Raw genomic sequence first — 23,983 nt, forward strand, 5'->3', positions numbered from 1 at the left:
CAGAAGGGCATCCTGCTGATTCGATTCAGAAGGGCACTTTTTTATCAGATGGCTCACCGGCCAGGTATACATCCGCAAATATCAAGGTGAAAGTCATCATAGCTTGTGTAGAATAGACCCAGCTCCCAACTCAACTTCGAGAATAGATTACGGCGATATGTTTTTTTATTGTCCGATAAGAGTTTCGCGTTAATGCAGCATGTTAATGCCGATAACGGCCCACCACCACACACATACACACACACACACACACATATATACATATATATATATATATATATATATATATATATATATATATATATATATATATATATATATATATATATACATACATACATAGTTGAAGTCAGAATTATTAGCCCCCCTGAATTATTAGCCCCATGTTTTTTCCCAAATTTTTGTTTAACGGAGAGAAGATGTTTTTCAGCACATTTCTAAACATAATAGTTTTAATAACTCATTTCTAATAACTGATTTATTTTATCTTTGCCCTGATGACAGTAAATAATATTTGACTAGATATGTTTCAAGACACTTCTATACAGCTTAAAGTGACATTTACTAGGTTAACTAGGCTTAACTAGGGTAATTAGGTTAACTAGGCAGGTTAGGGTAATTAGGCAAGTTATTGTATAACAATGGTTTGTTCTGTAGACTAAAAAAAAAATAGCTTAAAGGGGCTAATAATTTTGACTTTAAAATGGTGTTTAAAAAATTGTAAAACTGCTTTTATTCTAGCCAAAATAAAGCAAATCAGACTTTATCCAGAAGAAAAAATATTAACAGACATACTGTGAAAATTTCCTTGCTCTGTTAAACATCATTTGAGAAATATTTTTTTAAAAATCAAAAAAAAAAAAAAAAAAATCAAAGAGGGACTAATAATTCTGACTTAAAAATACTTCTTTCAACCACAAAAACTTCAACACATGACCGCAAACTTAATCTAAATGTAAGAATAGAGAAAATGGACAAACTATTAAAACTGACTAATATATCCAACACCTACACTCAAAAAAAATGAGTTTTATGCTGCTTATTCAAACTACTTATTTTAAATGAGCTCAAACACAATTCTTGAGATTTTTTGGGACAACTTGAATGTTTTATGTTCAACCAACTTAAGTTTGTATAAACAATTGAGTTAACTTAATGGATTTGTGTTGGGACAACATGAAGGAATTGTGTGGATCTCCCCCTTTTCTTACAGCACTGTAAAAATAGCTGGGTTCCACACAATGCCTTCATGTTGTCCCAACACAAATCCATTAAGTTAACTCAATTGTTTACACAAATTTAAGTGGGTTGAACATAAAACAATCAAGTTGTTCCAAAAAAAAAAAAACCTTAAGAAGTGTGTTGGTTCAACTCATATTAATTAAGTCATTTGAACAAGCAGCAAAGGTTATTTTTTGAGTGAGTCTACTGTTTATGTTACTAATATATAACACAACCCTACATGTAAAATATATTTATGTTCTGTCTTACATGTTTCAATGTCCAGACATAAACCTGTGCGGCTGAATTATGAACAGGCACAGTATGAGTACTTTAGATTTAAAGTGAGAGGTTATGGAGAGCGTTTACAAGCCCTTGAAGGTGTGTAGGAATCTGGACTTGAACATCCACACCGTCACCTCTGCCTTTTAAAATTCCTGACACAGTGCAGAAGGAATGGAGCTTTAACGAGACACAAATGATCTCTCCGAGCGTCCACATCTCTACAGCACAGAAGAGAGTCGGAGTTTTCAACACAATGCAGATCGTTTGTTCCTATCCTGTCTGGTCGGCCGCTGAATTTGTCGACTATTTATCAGTCACATTTACAGTCACTGACTTTTGTTAGCACTTCTCTTTTGTACATAACATAATGAGAAAATGCTATTATAAACAACACTATTAAAAAAAAAAAAGGTCTTAACTTTAGTCTTTACTTATTTTTGTCCACAGAAAAAGTTATTTTAAAATTGTATTATTTTTTTACACAAACTGTTTTATTCCCTTTTTTCTCCTGTATTATTTTTCAATTCGTAGGAAAAAAAACATTTATTTTATTTATTTATTTATATTAAATTTATGTAATATTTACAATATAAGTGTAACTAGTTATAAAACAGATTTAGTCACAACCTTATGTGACTAAATATAATTAAAATGTGTTTAAATAAACAATTAATATTTAACTATTATTGTTGTTATTGTTATTATTATTGTAAAAATATATATGTAATAATAATTATGGAGGCTTGAGAAAGCCAGCATACTGTTATACTACATAAACTTAATATTTTTCTTCTGAGGCTAATTTCTATATGCATCTCCTCCTAGACTGTACATACTACAATCTCCAAACTTGCTCCAAATCTCCAAACTGATCTGACTCGGGTTGCTGTATCTTTTCCAACTGATCCAACTTACGGTTTTCCGAAAAACTGTCCTGGAAAATTCTGAAAAGTCTCATTCACTTAACATTGGGTCAAAATTTATGACCTCATAACTTTCCGCCAGACTGTCATACAGACTTAAGGTTGAGCTCATTTAACTCAGACTACCAATCACCGATGACCTTTCAACTTACTAGTCATGCCCTAGCAACCACTTACGACACCCTAGCAACTGTCCCATAGACTTCCATTGTAAAAAAATTGCCATTGACATCACATTGGACAAACTAAAGACATACCAATCCATACTAACAATAAACTATTCCGTACTGGAAACATACTAGCAAACATGCTAGAAAAATGCTAATTCATGCTAGCAACATGCTAATTTACAGTTGAAATCAGAATTATTAGCCCCCCTGAATTATTAGCCCCCCTCTATTTTTTTCCCCAATTTCTGTTTAACGGAGAGATTTTCTCAACACATTTCTAAACATAATAGTTTTAATAACTCATTTTTAATAACAAATTTCTAATATTTTTCAAGACACTTCTATACACTGGGTTAATTAGGGTAACTAGGCAGGTTAGGGTAATTAGGCAATTTATTGTATAACAATGTCTTATAGTTCTTAATAATATTTATTATTATTATTATTATTATTATTATTATTATTATTATTATTATTATTATTGCTAATATTAATAATCACTTTATTATTATTGTTATTATTATTATTATTATTATTATTATTATTATTATTATTATTATTATTATTATTATTAATCACTATATTATTATTATCATTATTATTATTATTATTATATCAGTTTTCTTTAGCCTTCTTCCCACTGACCTTGTGAGAGCAGGTGTATCCAGGCTGTGAGCTGCTGCTGGTTGTTGGTTTGTGTTTGACACTGGTATCGTCCGCTGAAGCTCCCTGTGTGAGTGTTGATCTCCAGCACTCGTCCTCCCACCAGCAGACGATAGAGACCGCCTGCAGCCGCTGAGAGAGTCCGGTTTTCATACTGCCAGCGGACAGGCCTCCTGTGACCCGGCACCACGGGACAACCTGATGGACAGTTAGTGAAAATAGGGGTTGAATCTGATGCAAAGCATTCATTCACTAAAGTGTCTTAAGACACACATAAAAAGTAAACAAATAATTTAAAATGTGGTTTACATTGATCTTGACATATTAGAGGTTTTTACATGCTTAACCCTTCTGTACTGTTCTAATTTACTACCCTTTTGTTATGTTCGTGGCTGTTTTTGCCCCATTGACTTACATTATAATGACTTTTTTATTTTTATTTCAAAGTCATGGCAGCAGATAATCATTCATTCTTGATTGCTGGTGGTTTTCCCTTTTGGGAAAAGGTAAAACATGTAATTTTTACTGTGGATCATCAGCTTTCAGCATTAACCCTTTAAATGGGCCTGTGCAAATTCAGTTTCTGGCTTTTATATAGCGTTCTATGGAGTAAAACAGTAGATTATAGTGTGTGTGTGTGTGTGTGTGTGTGTGTGTGTGTGTGTGTGTGTGTGTGTGTGTGTGTGTGTGTGTGTGTGTAATGCATAAATACACTATGTTTACTATGTTCTGAGAGCTGAGCTGCTTATTTTGATTTTCTCAGTCATATAGTCATAAGTCTCTTACACACACTATACACCATACAAAAGTCAAAAACTAAGCTTTTTTTGCACTGAAACAGATGGTCCACATTAAAAATGACACATTTTACTTCTTTCAAACTGGGAAAACAATCAAGATTATATGCTGTCATGGATTTGCATTTGAAAAATGTCATTGTAATGGAAGTCAATGGGGCAAACACAGCCACAAACATAACGAAATGGTAGAAAATTTGACCAGTGTATTGTTGAATTTTTTACAATTTTCACAGCATTTTCTCAAAATATCTGTCAAAATGAGATTTGTCACCAAAAAAATCATCCATTTGTTGACATACAGGGAACGTTGTGGGCAATTTGAGATTAAATCAACCCCAACAGCACACAAGGGCTAAAATGTTAGAAATACTATTATTACACGACTGTCTGAAATACTCGATTCTGATTGGTCAGTTGCGACATTCTGAAATGAAAACAGCTGTTTTCATTTCTGTCAGCTTTGTGCTTAATTAAAGATTAATAAACTGTTACAGCTCAAAACAATGTTTTGTGTCTAATTTTTCAGTTTTGTTGCAAGTAGCTGTGTAACAAGCAGAAAAAGTACAAGTAATGGAATATTCACTAACCTATGCATCATCCAGTCACAAGATGGCGCCAAATGGTCAAAAATGCACAGCTAACAGAAACTAAACTGGCTGAATAAAGCATATACTGACCCACGTATTATTCATTCTCAAGACGCCGCAAAAAACTTAAAAACCCTGTTGCAATATGAATGTGGATGTAAGTAAATGGATTTAAACATATTCACTGACAGTAAAGGTGATTCTAAGTTTCTGGATGAGCCTCATTGTGTTATTTAGCGGTTGTTATCTTAGAAAAATATACCTTAGAATGTCACAATCAACCGATCAGAGTTGAATATTCCAGATAGCCGTGTAATAAGTAAGGGATAAAGTACATCCAGACGAACGGAGCACTGAAGGGCTTTTATACTGCTAAAACAACCGCCTGGATGTACTTTATCCCACTTATTAGACACAAAACAATGTTCTGAGCTATAATAGTTTATTAAATTGTAAATCAAAGGCAAAGCTGACAGAAACGACAATAGTTGAATGGAGTATACACTAACCTACATATTATTCACTCACAAGATGGCGCTAAGCAGTCAAAAACTGCAGCATGAGAGACAAGCATATAAATATGAACAGTGAAGGTGATTCCGAATGAGCCGGTGTTATTAATTTCAGTGGTTGTTATCTTGGAAAAATATACCTTTGAATATCACGCCTGACCAATCAGTATTGAGTATTCAGACAGCTGTGTAATAAGTAAGGGATAAAGTACATCCAGACAAAGCAGAGCACTGAAAAGCTTTTATTCTGCAAAAACAACCGCCTGGATGTACTTTATCCCGCTTATTAGACACAAAACAATGTTCTGATCCATGATAGTTTATTAAATTGTAAATCAAAGGCAAAGCTGACAGAAACGACAATGGTATACACTAACCTACATATTATTCAGTCACAAGACGGCGCTAAGCAGTCAAAAACTGCGACACGACAGACTAGCATATAAATATGAACTGTCAAGGTGATTCGATGTACCTGGATGAGCCTGCGATTCTGATTGGTCAGTCACGACATTCCAAGGAATGTTATTCAGAGATAACAACCACTAAAACTAATAATTTTAGTGGTTGTTATCTCTGAATAACATTCCTTGGAATGTTGTGACTGACCAATCAGAATCGAGTATTCCAGACAGCCATGTAATAATCCCAGATAACATATGGCTTACTATGGTTTCTGTATGATACTTACCTATGCGCAGTGTGTCTCCAGGCCTGACGGTGGCGCTGGTGCCCACCAGAGACGCCATCAAAACCCTCTTTCTGTTCATCTGCTTTGAGGACTGAAGATCAGGTTCACCCACTGCTCCTGTTGGCATCAAATCAGCAATCAAACACAGCTTTCCTATAGGTACAGTGTGTCTGTGAGGATTGAATGGGTTTGAGTAGCTGGACTGTTTTTCTCAGAGGATTCTTCAATCAGCAGAGAGAGAGATTATGGCTGGCTTAATCTTTGATGGAGACAGAAATGACCTCAATTAATGAGATACAGAAGGATGTTGTGTCATCTGAGTCCAAATGAAACCTCAGCTGACTGCTGTTTGTGGCTCAGAAGATCACCAGAGATAAATGTCTTTTATAAGAAACTGTCGTCAGTGGTGTGGTATTTCTCAACAAGGCTTAGCAAATGATGCAACAGCAATATACACAGTTAACGTCAGAATTATTAGCCCCCCTATTTATTTTTTCCTCAATTTCTGTTTAACGGAGAGAAGATTTTTTCAACACATTTCTAAACATAATAGCTTTAATAACTCATTTCTAATAACTGATTTATTTTATCTTTGCCATGATGACAGTAAATAATATTTGACTTGATATTCTTCAAGACACTTCTATACAGCTTAAAGTGACATTTAAAGGCTTAACTAGGTTAATTAGGTTAACTAGGCAGGTTATTGTAATTAGGCAAGTTATTGTATAATGATGGTTTGTTCTGTAGACAATCGGAAAAAAATATAATAATTAATTGTGACCTTAAAATGGCTTTTAAAAAAATTAAAACTGCCTTTATTCTAGCCGAAATAAAACAAATAAGACTTTCTCCAGAAGAAAAAAAAATATTATCAGACATACTGTGAAAATTTCCTTGCCAGTTATTGAAAATTATTAATGCCGGTTTGGACCCCCTTTTGCCTTCAGAACTGCCTTAATCCTTCGTGGCAGAGATTCAACAATGTACTGGAAATATTCCTTATTTTGGTTCATATTGACCTTATAGCATCACCCAGTTGCTGCAGATTTGTTGGCTGCACATCCATGATGCGAATCTCCCGTTCCACCACATCCCAAAGGTGCTCTATTGAATTGCGTTCTGGTGACTGTGGAGGCCATTTGAGTACAGTGAACTCATTGTCATGTTCAAGAAACCAGTCTGAGATGATTCACACTTTATGAAATGGCACGTTATCCTGCTGGTAGTAGCCATCAGAAGTTGGGTACACTGTGGCCAAAGGGATGGACATGGTCAGCAACATTACTCAGGTAGGCTGTGGCGTTGACACAATGCTCGATTGGTACTAATGGGCCCAAAGTGTGCCAAAATATCACCCACACCAGTACACCACTACCACCAGCCTGCACTGTAACTACAAGCCAGGATGGATCCATGCTTTCATGTTGTTGGCACCGGATTGTGACCCTACCATCTGAATGTCACAGCAGAAATCGAGACTCATCAGACCAGGCAACGTTTTTCCAATCTTCTATTGTCCAATTTTGGTGAGCCTGTTTGAATTGTAGCCTCAGTTTCCTGTTCTTAGCTGACAGGAGTGGCACCCTGGTGTGGTCTTCTGCTGCTTTAGCCCATCCGCCTCAAGATTCACCATGTTGTGTGTTCAGAGATGCTCTTCTGCATACCTCGGTTGTGTACCTATCAGCTGGTACCAGTCTGGCCATTCTCCTCTGACCTCTGGTATCAACAAGGCATTTGCACCTACAGAACTGCCGCTCACTGGATATTTTCTCTTTTTCTGACCATTCTCTGTAAACTCTAGAGATGGTTGTGCGTGAAAATCCTAGTAGATCAGCAGTTCCTAAAATACTCAGACCAGCATATCTGGCACCAACAACCATCTGATGCTTGGTTTGAATTGCAGCAGATCATCTTGACATTGGCTGCGTCCGAAACCGTCTACTACTCAGTAGGTACTGCATTTGAATTTAAACATACTACTCGGCCGTTAGAAAAGTACATTCTATACAGTATAAATGTGAACATTATTAATGGAATTCGGACGTACTACATCCACCATTTTGTCATGGTCACGTGACCTACCTGCGTCAGTTGCGTTGCTTTACTCCCATTAATGAATTCGCTTGCGCGGCATCATGGGATAGCGCAGCATGCATGGGATGTGCACATCAGAATCTCGCCGGAAGTAGTAAGTCATCCAGGTACTTCTCGCATACTGGTTTTCGAATTCTAAGAATTAGGACATACTACTCGGCTCGCATACTGATTTTAGTGTACTGTATAGTATGGAAGTATGCGGTTTCAGAAGCAGCCCATGTCTACATGCCTAAATGCATTGAGTTACTGCCATATTAAGCTGATTAGAAAGTAACAAGCAGTTGTAAAGGTGTACCTAATAAAGTGTGTGTGTGTGTGTGTGTGTGTGTGTATATATATATATATTAATATTATATCATCTGTAAAAATAGAAAGATAATAGATTAATGCTAAATATTGCAAAAAGACTATATATAGTGTATATGATACTGAGTGTTTTAATTGCACACAAAATATCACAACAATATTGTTTTAAATTCTGGAAGTCATCAAATTTTTCAATTTAGTTAAATGTTTTAGTATTAGATTAGTTTAATTATTAGTAAAAAAATTTAATGCATTTACAATAAAATAACATGTAATTTACTACTTACATTTAAAATAAAATAACTAAAATGAAAACAAAGTGAACATAAATGGCATTTATAAAATAAAAGCATCAATTTATATTTAGCTTCTTTGAGAAATTAAGAGGATAGCAGTTATATTATGGTATTATAAAACACTATTTGGTCTGATCAATGTATAATTAAATCAATATTAAAATAAATATAGTAATAAAAAATCATCATATCATCGTCATCAATTGTTTGGTCTCAATTGAATAAATAAATGAATGAATAAATAAATACAATATATAAGGGGGTGGCACAGTGGCGCAGTGGGTAGCAATGCCACCTCACAAAAAGAAGGTCACTGGTTCAAGCTCCGGCTGGGTCAGTTGGCATTTCTGTGTGGAGTTTGCATGTTCTCATCGTGTTCGCATGGGTTTCCTCCGTAAACTAAAATTGTCCATAGTGTATGTGTGTATGTCCTGGTCTTCCAGGTTTGGCTAACGACCCACCTTGTACAAACTAGATGTTACTAAACACCAACACTGTGCACCTAAATATTAACTTCGACATAAACGGCACTGGAAGTACAGATAATATATAAGGTATATATAAGGACCCATTTGAATTAATAAAATAATGAATGCATGAAGATCCCGTTTGAAATAAATAAATAAATAAATAAAATATATTATAATATAAATAAAAATCTATTTACTCTCAGTTGTGTAGCTATGTGACAAAATTTATTATTATTAATAATAATAATAATAATAATAATAATAATAATAATAATAATAATAATAATAATAATAATAATAATAATAATAATAATAATAATAATAATAATAGTTATGTGTTCCCATATGTATATCTAAATATATCTAAATTAACATTTTAAAAATATATATTTTATTGTGGCCATCATGGTGGCACAGTGGGTAGCACGATCGTCTCACAGCAAGAAGGTCACTGGTTCGAGCCCTGGCTTGGTCAGTTGGCATTTCTGTGTGGAGTTTGCATGTTCTCCCTGCGTTCGCGTGGGTTTCCTCCGGTTGCTCCGGTTTCCCTCACGGTCCAAAGACATTCGGTACAGGTGAATTGGGTAGGCTTAAACGTCCATAGTGAATGAGTGTGTATGGATGTTTCCCAGAGATGGGTTGTGGCTGGAAGGGCATCCGCTGCGTAAAACATGTGCTGGATAAGTTGACGGTTCATTCCGCTGTGGCGACCCCAGATTAATAAAGGGACTAAGCCCAAAAGAAAATGAATGAATGAATATTTTATTACTGTGTTTGTCATGTCACTTGTATTGAAACAAGCAAGATCTAAACCTCTTCAGTCTTCAGCTTGTGGCCTGTAAGACCTCCACAGATAAACGTCCTCTATATTTCTTCATTGGCTGAACAGATGGATTTTACCACCCTCGACAGGCTCTAGGTTTCACATTATTTCTCAAACATGACACACCAACTGATGCCAATAACAATACAAAACTCGCAAATCTCCCGCTGAGCTCGCGGACTCTGAAGGGAAGTGAGCCAGACCTCAAAGTGAGCTTCAGTTCAGTCCAAAACACTGCTGTCCTGGATCTCCCTGTCACCCACTGAAGCCTTGAATAACTAGCGATGGGCAATATGTCCAGGTTAGGGCTTCGCAATATACAGTTGAAGTCAAATTGATTAGCCATCCCAGGATTTTTTTACATTTTTAAAATATTTCCCAGATAATGTTTAACAGAGCAAGAAATTTTTCACAGTATTTCCCATACTATTTTTTCTTCTGGAGAAAGTCTGATTTGTTTTATTTTAAATTACAGCTAAGTTCTGTTCGTTAAAACCAAAAACTTTCTTGCAGTGCTGTTTCTGTAATAATTGAAAAGCAAATTAGATTTGTTTCATCCCATTTTTGGCTGATCCGAAAAATTGACCAAACCATAACTAAAAAACCATGTGATCCGAACCGAGAGATTTGTGATCCGTTAAACCCCTAGTGTCTTGCCACACTCGTACTCTGTCATCCCGAGTCAACTCCGCTCCAAGTCACAAGTCCGCCAACATATGTGGCGAGCTACTGGACAAACTGGTAACAGAAGGAAAGCTGTCCATACGGAGGTAAGCGGTCAGCTGGTAAGCCGCCCCGTAGCGTTAATTTTAAAGACAAAATGCAGCCATACGTACCTCTGGCTACATAATTTGAGCTCTCCAGAAATGTATATAGAGCTATGTTTTCAGAATAAGCCAATGTTGTTTAAATTGCAGTGTGTTCTAGTGTGTTCTAGTGACAAGCCACACAATGACTACGTTTACATGGACACCAATAATTCGATTTTAATGCGATTAAGACAATACTCTGATTAAGAGTTAACCATGTAAACAGGGTTTTTTGATTAATTTAATCAAATTTAGGTCACAATCGAACTAAAGAGGAATAAAATTAAGACATGTGTAGTATGCTGATTTTAGTCGCATTACTGAAGTGCAGTACAGACGTGTAAACACCTTTATTGAACTTTTACTGTCATGTAGGACTTTTCGCCACGTTTTGCGACAGGATAGTCCACACACACACACACACACACACACACACACACACACACACACACACACACACAAACAGCTGTTTGACTCTCTTTGACCTACCCAGTCAGTGCAGACTACAGACACCTGCATCGTGAAATGCTGAGTTTTTTTTTTTCTTCCATTCAGCATGTGGTATGAACTTAACATTAAAACTACACTCATCCAGCAGTTCATAGTTGCATTCAATATCTCGTTTGTCACAGAGGGCGTGCATGAAATGCTCGTGAATGAAAGTGAAAGTGCCAAACTGCAGTTAAAGTCGACAAATTAAAAATGAAACACCCGAAATTACATGAAACTCTGGAAGAAATGCGGATAGTGCGGTGACGCAATGACGTTAATCGAATGATGTGCTATAACATGTAAAACGGGATCATGAAACTAACACTCAAAAGCAACTCATGTACACAACTTAATCTTATTATTCTCTTAATTAGATTAAAGCAAATAATTTGATTACTGATGTCCATGTAAACTTTGTCACTGACACTTATATATTTTTTAAAAACCACTTATTTTATCGCAAACCACATTTCAATAATTACAATACAGTTGAAGTCAGAATTATTCTAACCGAAATTAAACAAAATTAATGAAAATTAACAAAATTAAACTTCAGAAGAAAAAATTTTATAGGAAATACTATGAAAAATTCTTTGCTCGTTCCCAAACATCGTTTGGGAAATGTTCATTCATTCATTAATTTTCTTTTCGGCTTAGTCCATTTAATAATCCGGGGTCGCCATAGCTTATCCTAGCACAACTTATAGCACAGCTTATCCTAGCATAACTTATCCAGCATATGTTTTACGCAGCGGATGCCCTTCCGGCCGCAACTTATCTCTGGGAAACAACCAAACACACTCATACACTATGGACAATTTAGCCTACCCAATTCACCTGTACCGTTTTTTGGACCGTAGGGGAAACCGGAGCACTCGGAGGAAACCCACATGAATGAAGCGAGAACATGTAAACTCCACACAGAAATGCCAACTGACCCAGCCGAGGCTTGAACCAGCGACCTTCTTGCTGTGAGGCAACAGCACTACCTACTGCGCTGCCTTGGGAAATATTTAAAAAAGAAAAAAGAAAATGACAGGAGGGCGAATAATTGTGTCTTCAACTGTACATGTGAGCTGCGTGACACATTTACAACCACACCCACTGCAGCTCAGTGCAAAAACAGTACACCATCACACGACTGTTCCTCAAACGAAGAGCGAAAAAGAACTTTGTTTGAAGTATCCTGTGGGCTTCACTCACCCTCCACGCGGATCCGGCTGGAGGCGGCTGATTTCCCGATGGTGTTGGCAGCGATGCAGGTGTAGGTGCCATCGTCCTGCTGCTTGAGGTTTGTAAGGAGCAGTGATCCGCTCAGGAGAGGACTAGCACGGGCATCCAGCGGACCCTCCTTACGGTGCCAACTCACTGCTGGTCGGGGGACACCTGCCCAGAGACAAACAGCAAATCAGTCCATTCACTAGGCATGGGCTTTAAGACTCTGATGGTATGATAACCTTGGATTAAAAATAAGATTGTATTGTTATTACTGCTGTAAAATAAGCTCTTTTTAAATGTCTGCATAAACAACAATTTTTTTTTACATTGAACACAATATATTTTATTGTTGAGACGTACTGAAAATATTTTGAAACAGAAAACATGTCAGGCTAAATAACTAAATTCAATGGTTTACTTCTGCTGTCTTCATTAGTTTCAAGATTTCTTTACAACTTGTAAAGGCATATTTTGACATCTTTCTTTTCTTTGGATATAAACTAACACCACTGCACTGTTCTGGTCTATAGCATGCTTGTATGTTGGTGTCACGGATTGGTCAGGCTCTCACGATCCCCACTCACGAAGATCACCATCACCTGACTTCTAATGAGCACACAGCTGCATCACATTCACGAGCACCAGATAAAAGCACAGCACTCCAGTCGCTCATTGTCCGGGCTCGTCTCGACGAAAGCGGACAACTGAGCGACCACTCAGCGTAGTCATCCTCAGCTAAAACAAACGCTTTACTTACCTGTTCTCTTTGTATTCCTCCTAGTCTTCCTGGTCCACCCGAATCGTCCTGTCTTCCAGTCCTTCCAAGTCTGTGTCATCCTCTGTCAGCTGTATCTGGTGTGTGCTGTCCATCCTCGTGTATTCCTGTTACCCAGCCACGGAGGAAAAGACCCCAACATCATTCCTGATCCTCCTGGCTATCCTTCATGTGCTCCTTGTTGTCATTTAATAAACACCCTAACGTTTCCTTACCTCTGTCTCCTGTCCGCTTCATAACAGAAGCCCGGACCAATAACGACGACAACATGAGCACCCCCGATCACTTTCAAGAGCTGGTGGACCAGTTGAAGCGGATTCTACAGCCACCAGCTCCACTTTCCAACGCACCACCAGCACCGAGCACTTCCGCCTCCACAGTTTCTTCTTCGGCCCTTCCTTCCAGTCCCATGGCCCGACCAGCGCCCTACTCAGGCGGAGCGGGGGAGTGCAATGGTTTTCTGTTACAATGTTCCCTCATATTCGAAATGCAACCTTCTCTATATCCCACAGATAAGTCAAAGATCGCCTACATCGTATCACTACTCTCTGGGCCTGCACTTAAATGGGCTGAGACGATCTGGAACCAAGCCGGGCCGGTCATGAATTCCATCACTACCTTCACGGAGTATTTCAAAGAGGTGTTTGGACGTTCTGATGGGGAAGTAGCCGCTGGAGAGCAGCTGTATCATCTAAAGCAAGGTACTCTATCTACACAGGAATATGCTCTCCGGTTTCGCACTCTAGCAGCTGCAAGTGGATGGAATGAGAGATCGTTGTTGACCACGTACCGGCTCGGCTTGGAACCCACTCTCCGAATCCAGCTGGCCACATTAGATGATACTATGGGTCTGGAGAGATTCATCCAACATTCTCTCCGATGTTCCGATCGTCTCCGTTCCTATCAACAGGACACCATCACCCCCTCGTCTGCACTCCTCCAATCGCCTGAGTCAACAGCCTCTCCAGAACCAGAACCCATGATAATAGAGTCTGGAAGACTGACATCAGCGGAACGACAGAGGAGGCTGACCCGGGGTCTGTGTCTATACTGCGGTGTCAGTGGACACACCCGTATGGAGTGTCCCCTTCGTCCCATTCGGACTTCAGTGAGTGTATTCAGTACGAATATTGAACAATGTAAACCACTTACTACCACCGTACAAATAACTACTGCCTCTATTTCTCTCCTTGTCACAGCCCTCATCGACTCCGGGTCAGCAGGGAACTTCATCTCCCAATCCCTCTGTCGTCAACTCCACCTACGTACTGAGGCGTCCTCGCATATATACCAGATACAACCGATAACCCAGTGCACTCGATCTTCGACCCGTATCCATCGACAATGCGAAGACATCCTTCTTCAAGTGGGGTTGTTACATCAAGAGAGGATTCAATTTCTGGTTCTGGAGGGTGCAAATATGGACATCATTCTAGGGCGCCCGTGGCTGGTGAAGCACGATCCCATCATCTCTTGGGGCACAGGAGAGATAAAGAAATGGGGATCTGGATGTACACCTACCTGTTTTCCAAATCTCCCTCTTCAAGGTCGGAACCCCATTTCTTTGTTTACAACATCGGTCGAGAGTCCTCCTGAGAAGCAGTCTATCCACATTCCTAAGGAGTACAGCTCCTTTCATGATGTCTTCTGCCCCAAGAGAGCTTCCCAGCTACCGCCGCATCGGCCATGGGACTGCGCGATCGACCTAGTTCCAGATGCCCAGTTGCCAAGAGGTAGGATCTACCCGCTCTCGCTTCCAGAGAATCAGGCAATGGAAGATTACATAAGGGAGGCTCTGAGTCAGGGGTACATACGTCACTCAAAATCACCAGCCGCCTCAAGCTTCTTCTTTGTGGCCAAGAAGGACGGAGGGCTGCGTCCATGCATCGACTACAGGGTCCTAAATAACGGTACAGTAAAATACCGATATCCCCTTCCTCTGGTACCAGCCGCTTTGGAACAGCTCCGAGAAGCTAAAGTCTTCACTAAATTGGACCTCCGCAGCGCGTATAATCTGATAAGAATACGTGAGGGGGACCAATGGAAGACAGCATTCGTGACCCCTACTGGCCACTATGAATATGAGGTCATGCCTTACGGTCTGGTCAACGCCCCCTCCGTATTCCAAAACTTCATTCATGAAGTCCTCCGGGAGTTTCTTCACCACTTTGTAATAGTGTACATAGATGACATCCTCATTTACTCCCGGAGTGAGGCCGAACATCGCCAACACGTTGCGGAGGTCCTACACACATTGAGAGAACATCACCTCTACCTCAAAGCGGAGAAATGCTCATTCCACCAGAAGTCGATTCATTTCTTGGGATACATCATTGACCAAACCGGTATACGTATGGATGGGAAGAAAATTGAGGCTGTTCTATCCTGGTCAGAACCCACTTCCATTAAGGAGCTCCAGAGGTTTCTTGGGTTTGCTAACTTTTATAGACGGTTTATCAAGGACTACAGCAGGATTACATCACCTCTCACTAATCTCCTCAAGGGTAAACCCAAAGGACTGGAGTGGACCAAAGAAGCAGCCGCAGCCTTCCGCCTTCTTAAGAAGGAGTTCACAAGGGCCCCACTCCTGACTCATCCTGACCCAAATCTTCCTTTCGTGGTGGAAGTGGACGCATCCACCACCGGCGTCGGGGCAGTATTATCCCAACATCATGATACACCGCCCCGACTGCATCCCTGTGCCTATTTCTCTCGGAAGTTGAGCCCGGCGGAGCAGAATTACAGCATAGGAGACAGGGAGCTTCTAGCAATCAAGCTAGCCTTGGAGGAGTGGCGTCACTGGTTGGAGGGAGCCAAACATCCGTTCCAGGTGATCACAGATCACAAAAACCTCCAATATATCAAAGAGGCCAAGAGACTATGTCCACGTCAAGCCAGATGGTCACTTTTCTTCTCACGTTTTGATTTCTCCATTTCCTATCGTCCAGGACCCAAGAATCTAAGAGCAGACGCTCTCTCTCGTTTACACGAGCATCACGATCATGAAGAACTCCCAACGAAGATTCTTCCCGAACACATCTCCATTTGTCCGATCACCTGGAACGCTCCTCCAGTCGTTGCCACTCCGGAAGCCCCTGCTCCGCCGGGATGCCCTCCTCATCGGCAGTTCATACCACCTGAACACCGGGTAGATCTGATCCACTCCTTACATACCTCGCTAGGCACTGGACATCCAGGGATCAACAATACTCTCTCGCTAGTATCCCAACGATTCTGGTGGCCAAACATGGCAAGGGATGTGAGGCAATATGTTCAGGGCTGTAAGGACTGTGCCCAATCCAAGAGCCCACGTCATCTACCCGCTGGAAAGCTCCATCCCTTGCCGATTCCGAACCGTCCCTGGTCACACCTAGGAGTGGACTTTATCACTGACCTCCCCTCGTCAGAAGGTAATACCTGTATTCTAGTCATCGTAGATAGATTCTCAAAGTTTGTCAAACTAATCCCTCTGAAAGGTCTTCCCACAGCCTTTGAAACAGCCGACAATATCTTTAATCAAGTCTTCAGGTCATTTGGTATTCCAGAAGATATTGTGTCGGACAGAGGTCCACAGTTCATCTCACGTCTATGGAAAGCCTTCTTCAAGCTCCTAGGTGTGGCCGTCAGCCTCTCTTCTGGATATCATCCCCAAACCAACGGGCAGACAGAGAGGAAGATTCAGGAGGTGGGACGGTTCCTGAGGACCTTCTGCAGTGGTCACCAGAGCTCCTGGAGCCAGTATTTGGGCTGGGCAGAATATGCCCAAAATTCACTGCGGCAACCCTCCACCGGACTCACGCCATTCCAGTGCGTCCTGGGCTTCCAACCACCGCTCTTTCCCTGGGATGGCGAACCATCTGATGTCCCCGCAGTGGATCACTGGTTCCGGGAGAGCGAGAGAGTCTGGGACGAGGCTCATCAACATCTGCAGAGGGCAGTCCGTCGAAGCAAGGTAACCGCCGATAGAAGAAGGTCTGAAGAACCCAGATACACACCCGGACAAAAGGTGTGGCTATCCACCCGGGACATACGCATGCGACTGCCCTCTCGCAAGTTAAGTCCCCGATTTGTTGGTCCCTTCACCATCGTGGAACAGGTTAACCCCGTCACCTACAAACTACAATTACCCTCTCACTACCGTATTCACCCTACATTCCACGTATCACTCCTGAAACCCTATCACGATCCTGTTCTTCCCTCCACAGAGCCTGACCACGAAGAGGAACCCCCTCCTCCACTGCTCCTAGAAGAAGGAGCCGTCTACGCAGTGAAGGAGATCTTGCGTTCCCGACGTCGTGGTGGCCAGTTGGAGTACCTGGTGGACTGGGAAGGGTACGGCCCCGAAGAAAGGACATGGGTTCCCAGAGCTGATATTCTCGATCCTAGTCTCATGGTGGAGTTTCATGAGAGCCACCCTGAGTTCCCAGCGCCTAGAGGCAGAGGGAGACCACCACGGCGTCGGAGGTGTCGGCCCTCAGGAGCGGGCCCTGGGGAGGGGGGTACTGTCACGGATTGGTCAGGCTCTCACGATCCCCACTCACGAAGATCACCATCACCTGACTTCTAATGAGCACACAGCTGCATCACATTCACGAGCACCAGATAAAAGCACAGCACTCCAGTCGCTCATTGTCCGGGCTCGTCTCGACGAAAGCGGACAACTGAGCGACCACTCAGCGTAGTCATCCTCAGCTAAAACAAACGCTTTACTTACCTGTTCTCTTTGTATTCCTCCTAGTCTTCCTGGTCCACCCGAATCGTCCTGTCTTCCAGTCCTTCCAAGTCTGTGTCATCCTCTGTCAGCTGTATCTGGTGTGTGCTGTCCATCCTCGTGTATTCCTGTTACCCAGCCACGGAGGAAAAGACCCCAACATCATTCCTGATCCTCCTGGCTATCCTTCATGTGCTCCTTGTTGTCATTTAATAAACACCCTAACGTTTCCTTACCTCTGTCTCCTGTCCGCTTCATAACAGTTGGTTTATAAGCGATTAGTTTTCTGATGTTTGCTGAATCATGAGCTGTCCAGTAGCTTTTGATGTGGAGGATACGTTTCTGATGGAGATACTGTTGCCCTAAAAAAAAAGTCTTTGGCACCAGGTAAAAAAAAAAAAAACACAGGAACGGTATAACACCAAAGGAACGGTAACAGTAAAAACTTTCTGTTTTAAAAACTTGACATTCCAAACCTTGAAACTGGTTATGGTCCCATGCCTACGATTCACACTCTGTGTTCAGTGGCCCATCACTTTCTGAAGGTGCTTGAGGGACAAATTTGAAAAAATGGATACATTACAACATCCATTCATTCGTTCATTTTCCTTTGGCTTAGTCACTGATTTATCAGGGGTCGCCACAACGGAATGAACTGCCAACTACTCTGGCATATGTTTTACGCAGCAGATGCCCTTCCAGTACTGGGAAACACATTACAACAATATTAAATTATTAGTTCACATAAAATTTGTTAAAAAGGCTCTTTTTTAAGCATAATTTTTCTTGTAAATGGTAATTAATATTTGTCTTGTTCAAAATCATGGCGCTGTTGACTGTACCTAATAAATTGTTGCATTAATTCTAGTGAAAAAAGGTATATCGTTTTTTTCCCCACTAATTGATTTAGTTGTGTCCTTTTGTACTTATTTTAAATTTATACTTTATTATTAATAATATGAATAAAATATTAATTAAATAGTACTATTATTATTCAATAATTATAATTATTATTCATAAAATAATAACAATACTAATAATGATAACAATAAAAATTATAATAATAATATTAATAATGATAATAATAGTCTTATTATTATTATTATTATGATTAATATTAAAATATAAACCAAAAATATATTTTAATAATACATAGTTATATTTGATAAAAAAATTAATTAATTAATTAACAAATTAATAATAATAATAATAATAATAATAATAATAATAATAATAATAATGGTTATTATTATTGTTTTTATTATTTTTATTATTATTTGTTTTGTTAATTTTTATTAAATATAAATTTATCAATTACTATTACTTGTATATATTACTTTTAAATAACTTTCAAATCACTTTTCTTCTAATATATTAGTTAGAAATAACTTATATTATTGCTACCACCACTAAAACTAATAATAATAATTATTAATATTACCATATTTGCATAATTATACAAGTAATTATGTAAGCAATTAAGATTCCTATTTCCTGATATACAGTAATAAGCACATCTCAGAAATGTCCAGTATATATGAAATAATATTCATCTATAGGGTGCAAAACAGGGATTAAAACATTGTTATTATGATTATTATTAAGTATTATTATTGTTTTGAATTATTATTGTTTTTATTATTAAAATATAAATCAATAAACTATAGTTAAATAATGCATTATATAATAATAAGAAAAAGAACTAATACCACCACTAAATACTATTACTACTACTACTACTACTACTACTAATAATAATAATAATCATAATAATATTAATAATAATAATAATAGGAAGAAGAAATAATAATAAGAATAAAAAAATAATAACATTATTATTCATATTATTATTATTCATATTATTATTCATATTATTATTATTATTGTTATTATTATTATTATCATCATCATATTTGCCAAAACAATTATGTATGCAATTAAGTTTTTTATTTTCTGATGTAATGAACACATCTCAGAAATATTCAGCATATATTATATAATGTTCATCTACAGGGTGCAAAACAGGGACCAAACATTATATATTAATATGTATAGAATGTATTATACTCTATATTGTACCTGACTAATGAAAAGACGCACCGAACAATAATTCCCAAAAATAAACCTAAGCTCTTGACAAACCACTGAACAACAATCTAGGATTTAGGAGCAACTTCAATCTTGCCAAAAGTTGACTTCAAAGCTCGGGCAGAATCAGTCAAACCGCAGAACATGTTGATTCAAAGAGCAGATCAACAAGAGGCCAGCAGATTACCACAAATTACCAGTACAAATGGGCACAATGAATGCGAATTGCCTCCCTCCAGCCGGTTCCCATGGGATGACCCCGCAAAAATAATGAGCAGCACATGGAGTTTTATGACCTGCCGTTCTGTCGAGTGGAGACATTAGTACTGACATACGGCTGTTAGTCGGAGAGCCAGATAACAGACACGTACTTGCAGTAGTGAAAAATAACTGTGAGGTGTATGTGTGTGTGGGCACTGACATACAGTCGAAGTCAAAGTTATTCACCCTCCTGTGATTTATTTTTTCTTTGTCAAATATTTCCCAAATGATGTTTAACAGAGTAAGGAATTTTTCACAGTATTTCCTATAATATTTTTTTCTTCTGGAGAAAGTCTTATCTATTAGTTTCAAAAATGGTCTTATTTTGTCTAGAATAAAAGCAGTTTTTAACTTTAGAAATCATTTTAAGGTCAATATTATTAGCCCCCTTAAGCAATATATATATATATATATATATATATATATATATATATATATATATATGTATATATATATATATATACTCAGATAATGAATAAAATTAAAATATTTAATGATTTCTTGTGCGGCCCGATGCCAATTGATCCACAAACTGGGACTGGTCTAAAGCCCCGGAGTTGGGGACCACTGCTGCAGACAATCAAAGAATATATATATATATATATATATGTATGTATGTATATATATATATATATATATATATATATATATATATATATATATATATATATATATATATATATATATACATGTACATATACATACATACATACATACATACATACATACATATATATATATATTCTTTGATTGTCTGCAGCAGTGGTCCCCAACTCCGGGGCTTTAGACCAGTCCCAGTTTGTGGATCAATTGGCATCGGGCCGCACAAGAAATCATTAAATATTTTAATTTTATTTATTATCTGAGTCTAAACGATCTGTTTTAGCGCATAATACCCTCACAGCAATCTAACGGCCTGGCTAATAATATTGTGGTGAAAGTTGTCAAACTTAAACACAAAAATTATACAAATCATTATTAATGACAGATCATCAATAGTTATTGATCATAATAATAATAACTGATCAAATCAGCATAGTGTAATGATTTCTGAAGGATCAATTAACATAAAAGGTGACCTATTATGTAAAAATTACTTTTATCAGGGGTTTAAATACAGTTGTGTGCCAACAGTCTGTGAAAATAACCAGCTTATAGTGGTAAAATTGAGTTATTTATTTTTATAATCGCACTGGATAAAAACAGTCTGCAGAAACACTTCGATTGACCTTTTCCCATTGTACGTGTCATCAGAGGGGGAAAGCCCCGCCCACTAGTGACAATCTCTCCCTCATTAGCATAGGACCTTAGTCTTGTCTTTAAATCTGCCACTATGCTGGCACATAAGCATTCATAGCCCTGCCCTCTTTTAAAAAGAGCACAATCTCATTTAAATTTAAAGCGACAGTCACCAAAACGGCACAATTAGAATCAAAGCCTTAAAGGGGCCATTTCAAAGAGTTATGAAACATTGTTTGTGTGTTATTTTGAGCTGAAACTTCACATACAAACTCTGGGAACATTACAGGTTTATTTTACATCTTGTAAAAAGGGGCATAATAGGTCTCATTTAAAGACTAAAGTATAACTTTTGAGCAGTAGTATATATTGTGGATGACTTTGCAATATCTCATTTTGCAATATGTCTTTGCAATATGTCACAGAATCAGTGTGTTTATATATTATTACTATAATATATAATATTATCATATATCATTACTGTGGGCAAAATATCATGACAGTTTGGTGTTATCGTGAGTTAACCTGTGATTTAGGCATGGTAGGAGCAGATGTGGTTCAGATAGCTAGAATTAACAGTGAATGTCGAAGTGACCTCAGTGTTTTCTTGGAGAGGGAATTTCCAAATATGCGCAGGAACATAAACTACATGATGATGAGGCAGAAAATGAACATTCAAGAAGAAATATTACATACAAAGTGTTTATCTGGCAGGGCTGACCGCCTGCTGATTGCTTCTCAGACAAACACAAGCTGCACTCCAACACACAGAGCTCCTGTCCTGACCATTTCCAAAGCCAAATAAAAAAAATTTCTGGATCAGCTTTTAATGTATATTTTACACATTTAAAAAATATATATTATATTATTAGCCCCCTTAAGCAATATATATATTTTTTGATTGTCTATAGGATCTACCATTGTTGCACTGTGTCTTGCCGAATTACCCTAACTTGCCAAATTAACCTAGTTAAGCCTTTAAATGTCACTTTAAGCTGAATACTAGTATCTAGACTAGAAAATATCTAGTCTAATATCATTTACTGTCATCATGGCAAACATAAAATAAATCAGTTATTATAAATGAGTTATTAAAGCTATTATATTTAGGAATGGGTTGAAAAAAAAAATCTTCTCTCCGTTAAACAGAAATTTGGGGGGAAATATTCAGGGGGGCTAATAATTCTGACTTCAACTGTACACACTATCCCTGATGTGAGCCGGATCAGACGGGGACAGTCTCCGGTGTGTGTGTCCTCTAACAACCCATCCCTCCGCACCATCCCTTCATCCGCCCAATTACAGTATCTGCTTACATCATTACACTGCCTCCACTGTCATAGCCAATAGGACGTGTTTTCAGAGCCCATTTACTCTCTGTCAGGGAATCAGATGGTGTTGAAAGCAGGAGAGAACAGCTGATACTTGTGTGGAGGAGCTCACTGTTAACAGCAGATAAACAAACAACTCCATATAAAACACATCCAGAAGCCAAGACAGACACCTCAGAGACACCTTTATTTATATACACCAAGGTTATTATACAGTTGAAGTCAGAATTGTTAGCCCTCCTGTATATCTTTTCCCCAATTTTTGTTTAACGGAGAGAAGATTTTTTCAACACATTTCTAATCATAATAGTTTTAATAACTCATGTTTAATAACTTATTTATTTTATCTTTGCCATGATGACAGTAAATAATATTTGACTAGATATTTTTCAAGACACTTCTGAACAGCTTAAAGTGACATTTAAATGCATCTAGTTGATTAGGCAGGTTAGGGTAATGGAACAAGTCATTGTATAACAGTGATTTGTTTTGTCGACATCGACAATTGTATATATATATATATATATATATATATATATATATATATATATATATACATACATACACTGTGTGTGCATATATATATATTGATCTTCGAATGTTTTTATGAAAACATTTCAAGCTTTTATTCTAGCTGAAATAAAACAAATAATACTTTCTCCAGAAGAAAAAATATAGAGGAAATACTGTGAAAAATTCTTTGCTCTGTTGAACATCATTTGGCAAATATTTGACAAAGAAAAAAAGAAAAATCACAGGAAGGCAAATATTTTTGACTGTAGTTTTGGGATTTTCAATTGAGCTTTCATTTTAGTTAGTTTCATTAATGTTAACATATTTCTGAAGCTGCTGTTGACCGGATGTTGGTAACAACAAAGAAATCCACATATGCAAAGAAAACAAAACTAATTAGTTTACAAATGTAAAAAGTAAATGTAAAAGTTCTGTGTAATAAAATGAAATGACATTAGTGCTGTGATGGTGACAATTTTTTTTACAATTTTTAGTGGGGGGTTGGGTCAATTATCCTGTAAAATAATTTGTGATAGAAGTTCTCTCAAAAGTGAAAATTCTCTCTGTCATTAATAACTAACATTCCTGTCATTATAACCTTCAGAACACAAATTTAGATATTTTATAATGTGAAAAAGCAATTAAATTATGAAAACTGTGAAATTAAAGTATTAGCCCAGAGGTCTAGTCCCCAAGTCA

The 23,983-nt window shown here is 38.0% G+C and overlaps 1 protein-coding gene across 1 annotated transcript in view; it reads right to left on the reverse strand.

Moving 5' to 3' along the window:
- adamtsl3 (ADAMTS-like 3) overlaps window positions 1-23,983 on the reverse strand; it is a 328,086-nt gene that overhangs the window by 32,556 nt on the left and 271,547 nt on the right. The window contains exons 24-26 of the mRNA XM_056461028.1: window positions 12,352-12,534; window positions 5,853-5,969; window positions 3,245-3,460 (exon numbers count right to left, since the gene is read on the reverse strand). Coding sequence (XP_056317003.1) covers window positions 3,245-3,460; window positions 5,853-5,969; window positions 12,352-12,534 — 516 coding nt within the window. The remainder of the gene's footprint in view (window positions 1-3,244; window positions 3,461-5,852; window positions 5,970-12,351; window positions 12,535-23,983) is intronic.

Source organism: Danio aesculapii, chromosome 7 (genome assembly GCF_903798145.1).
Source record: "Danio aesculapii chromosome 7, fDanAes4.1, whole genome shotgun sequence".
In the NCBI taxonomy this organism is placed as follows: Eukaryota; Metazoa; Chordata; class Actinopteri; order Cypriniformes; family Danionidae; genus Danio; species Danio aesculapii.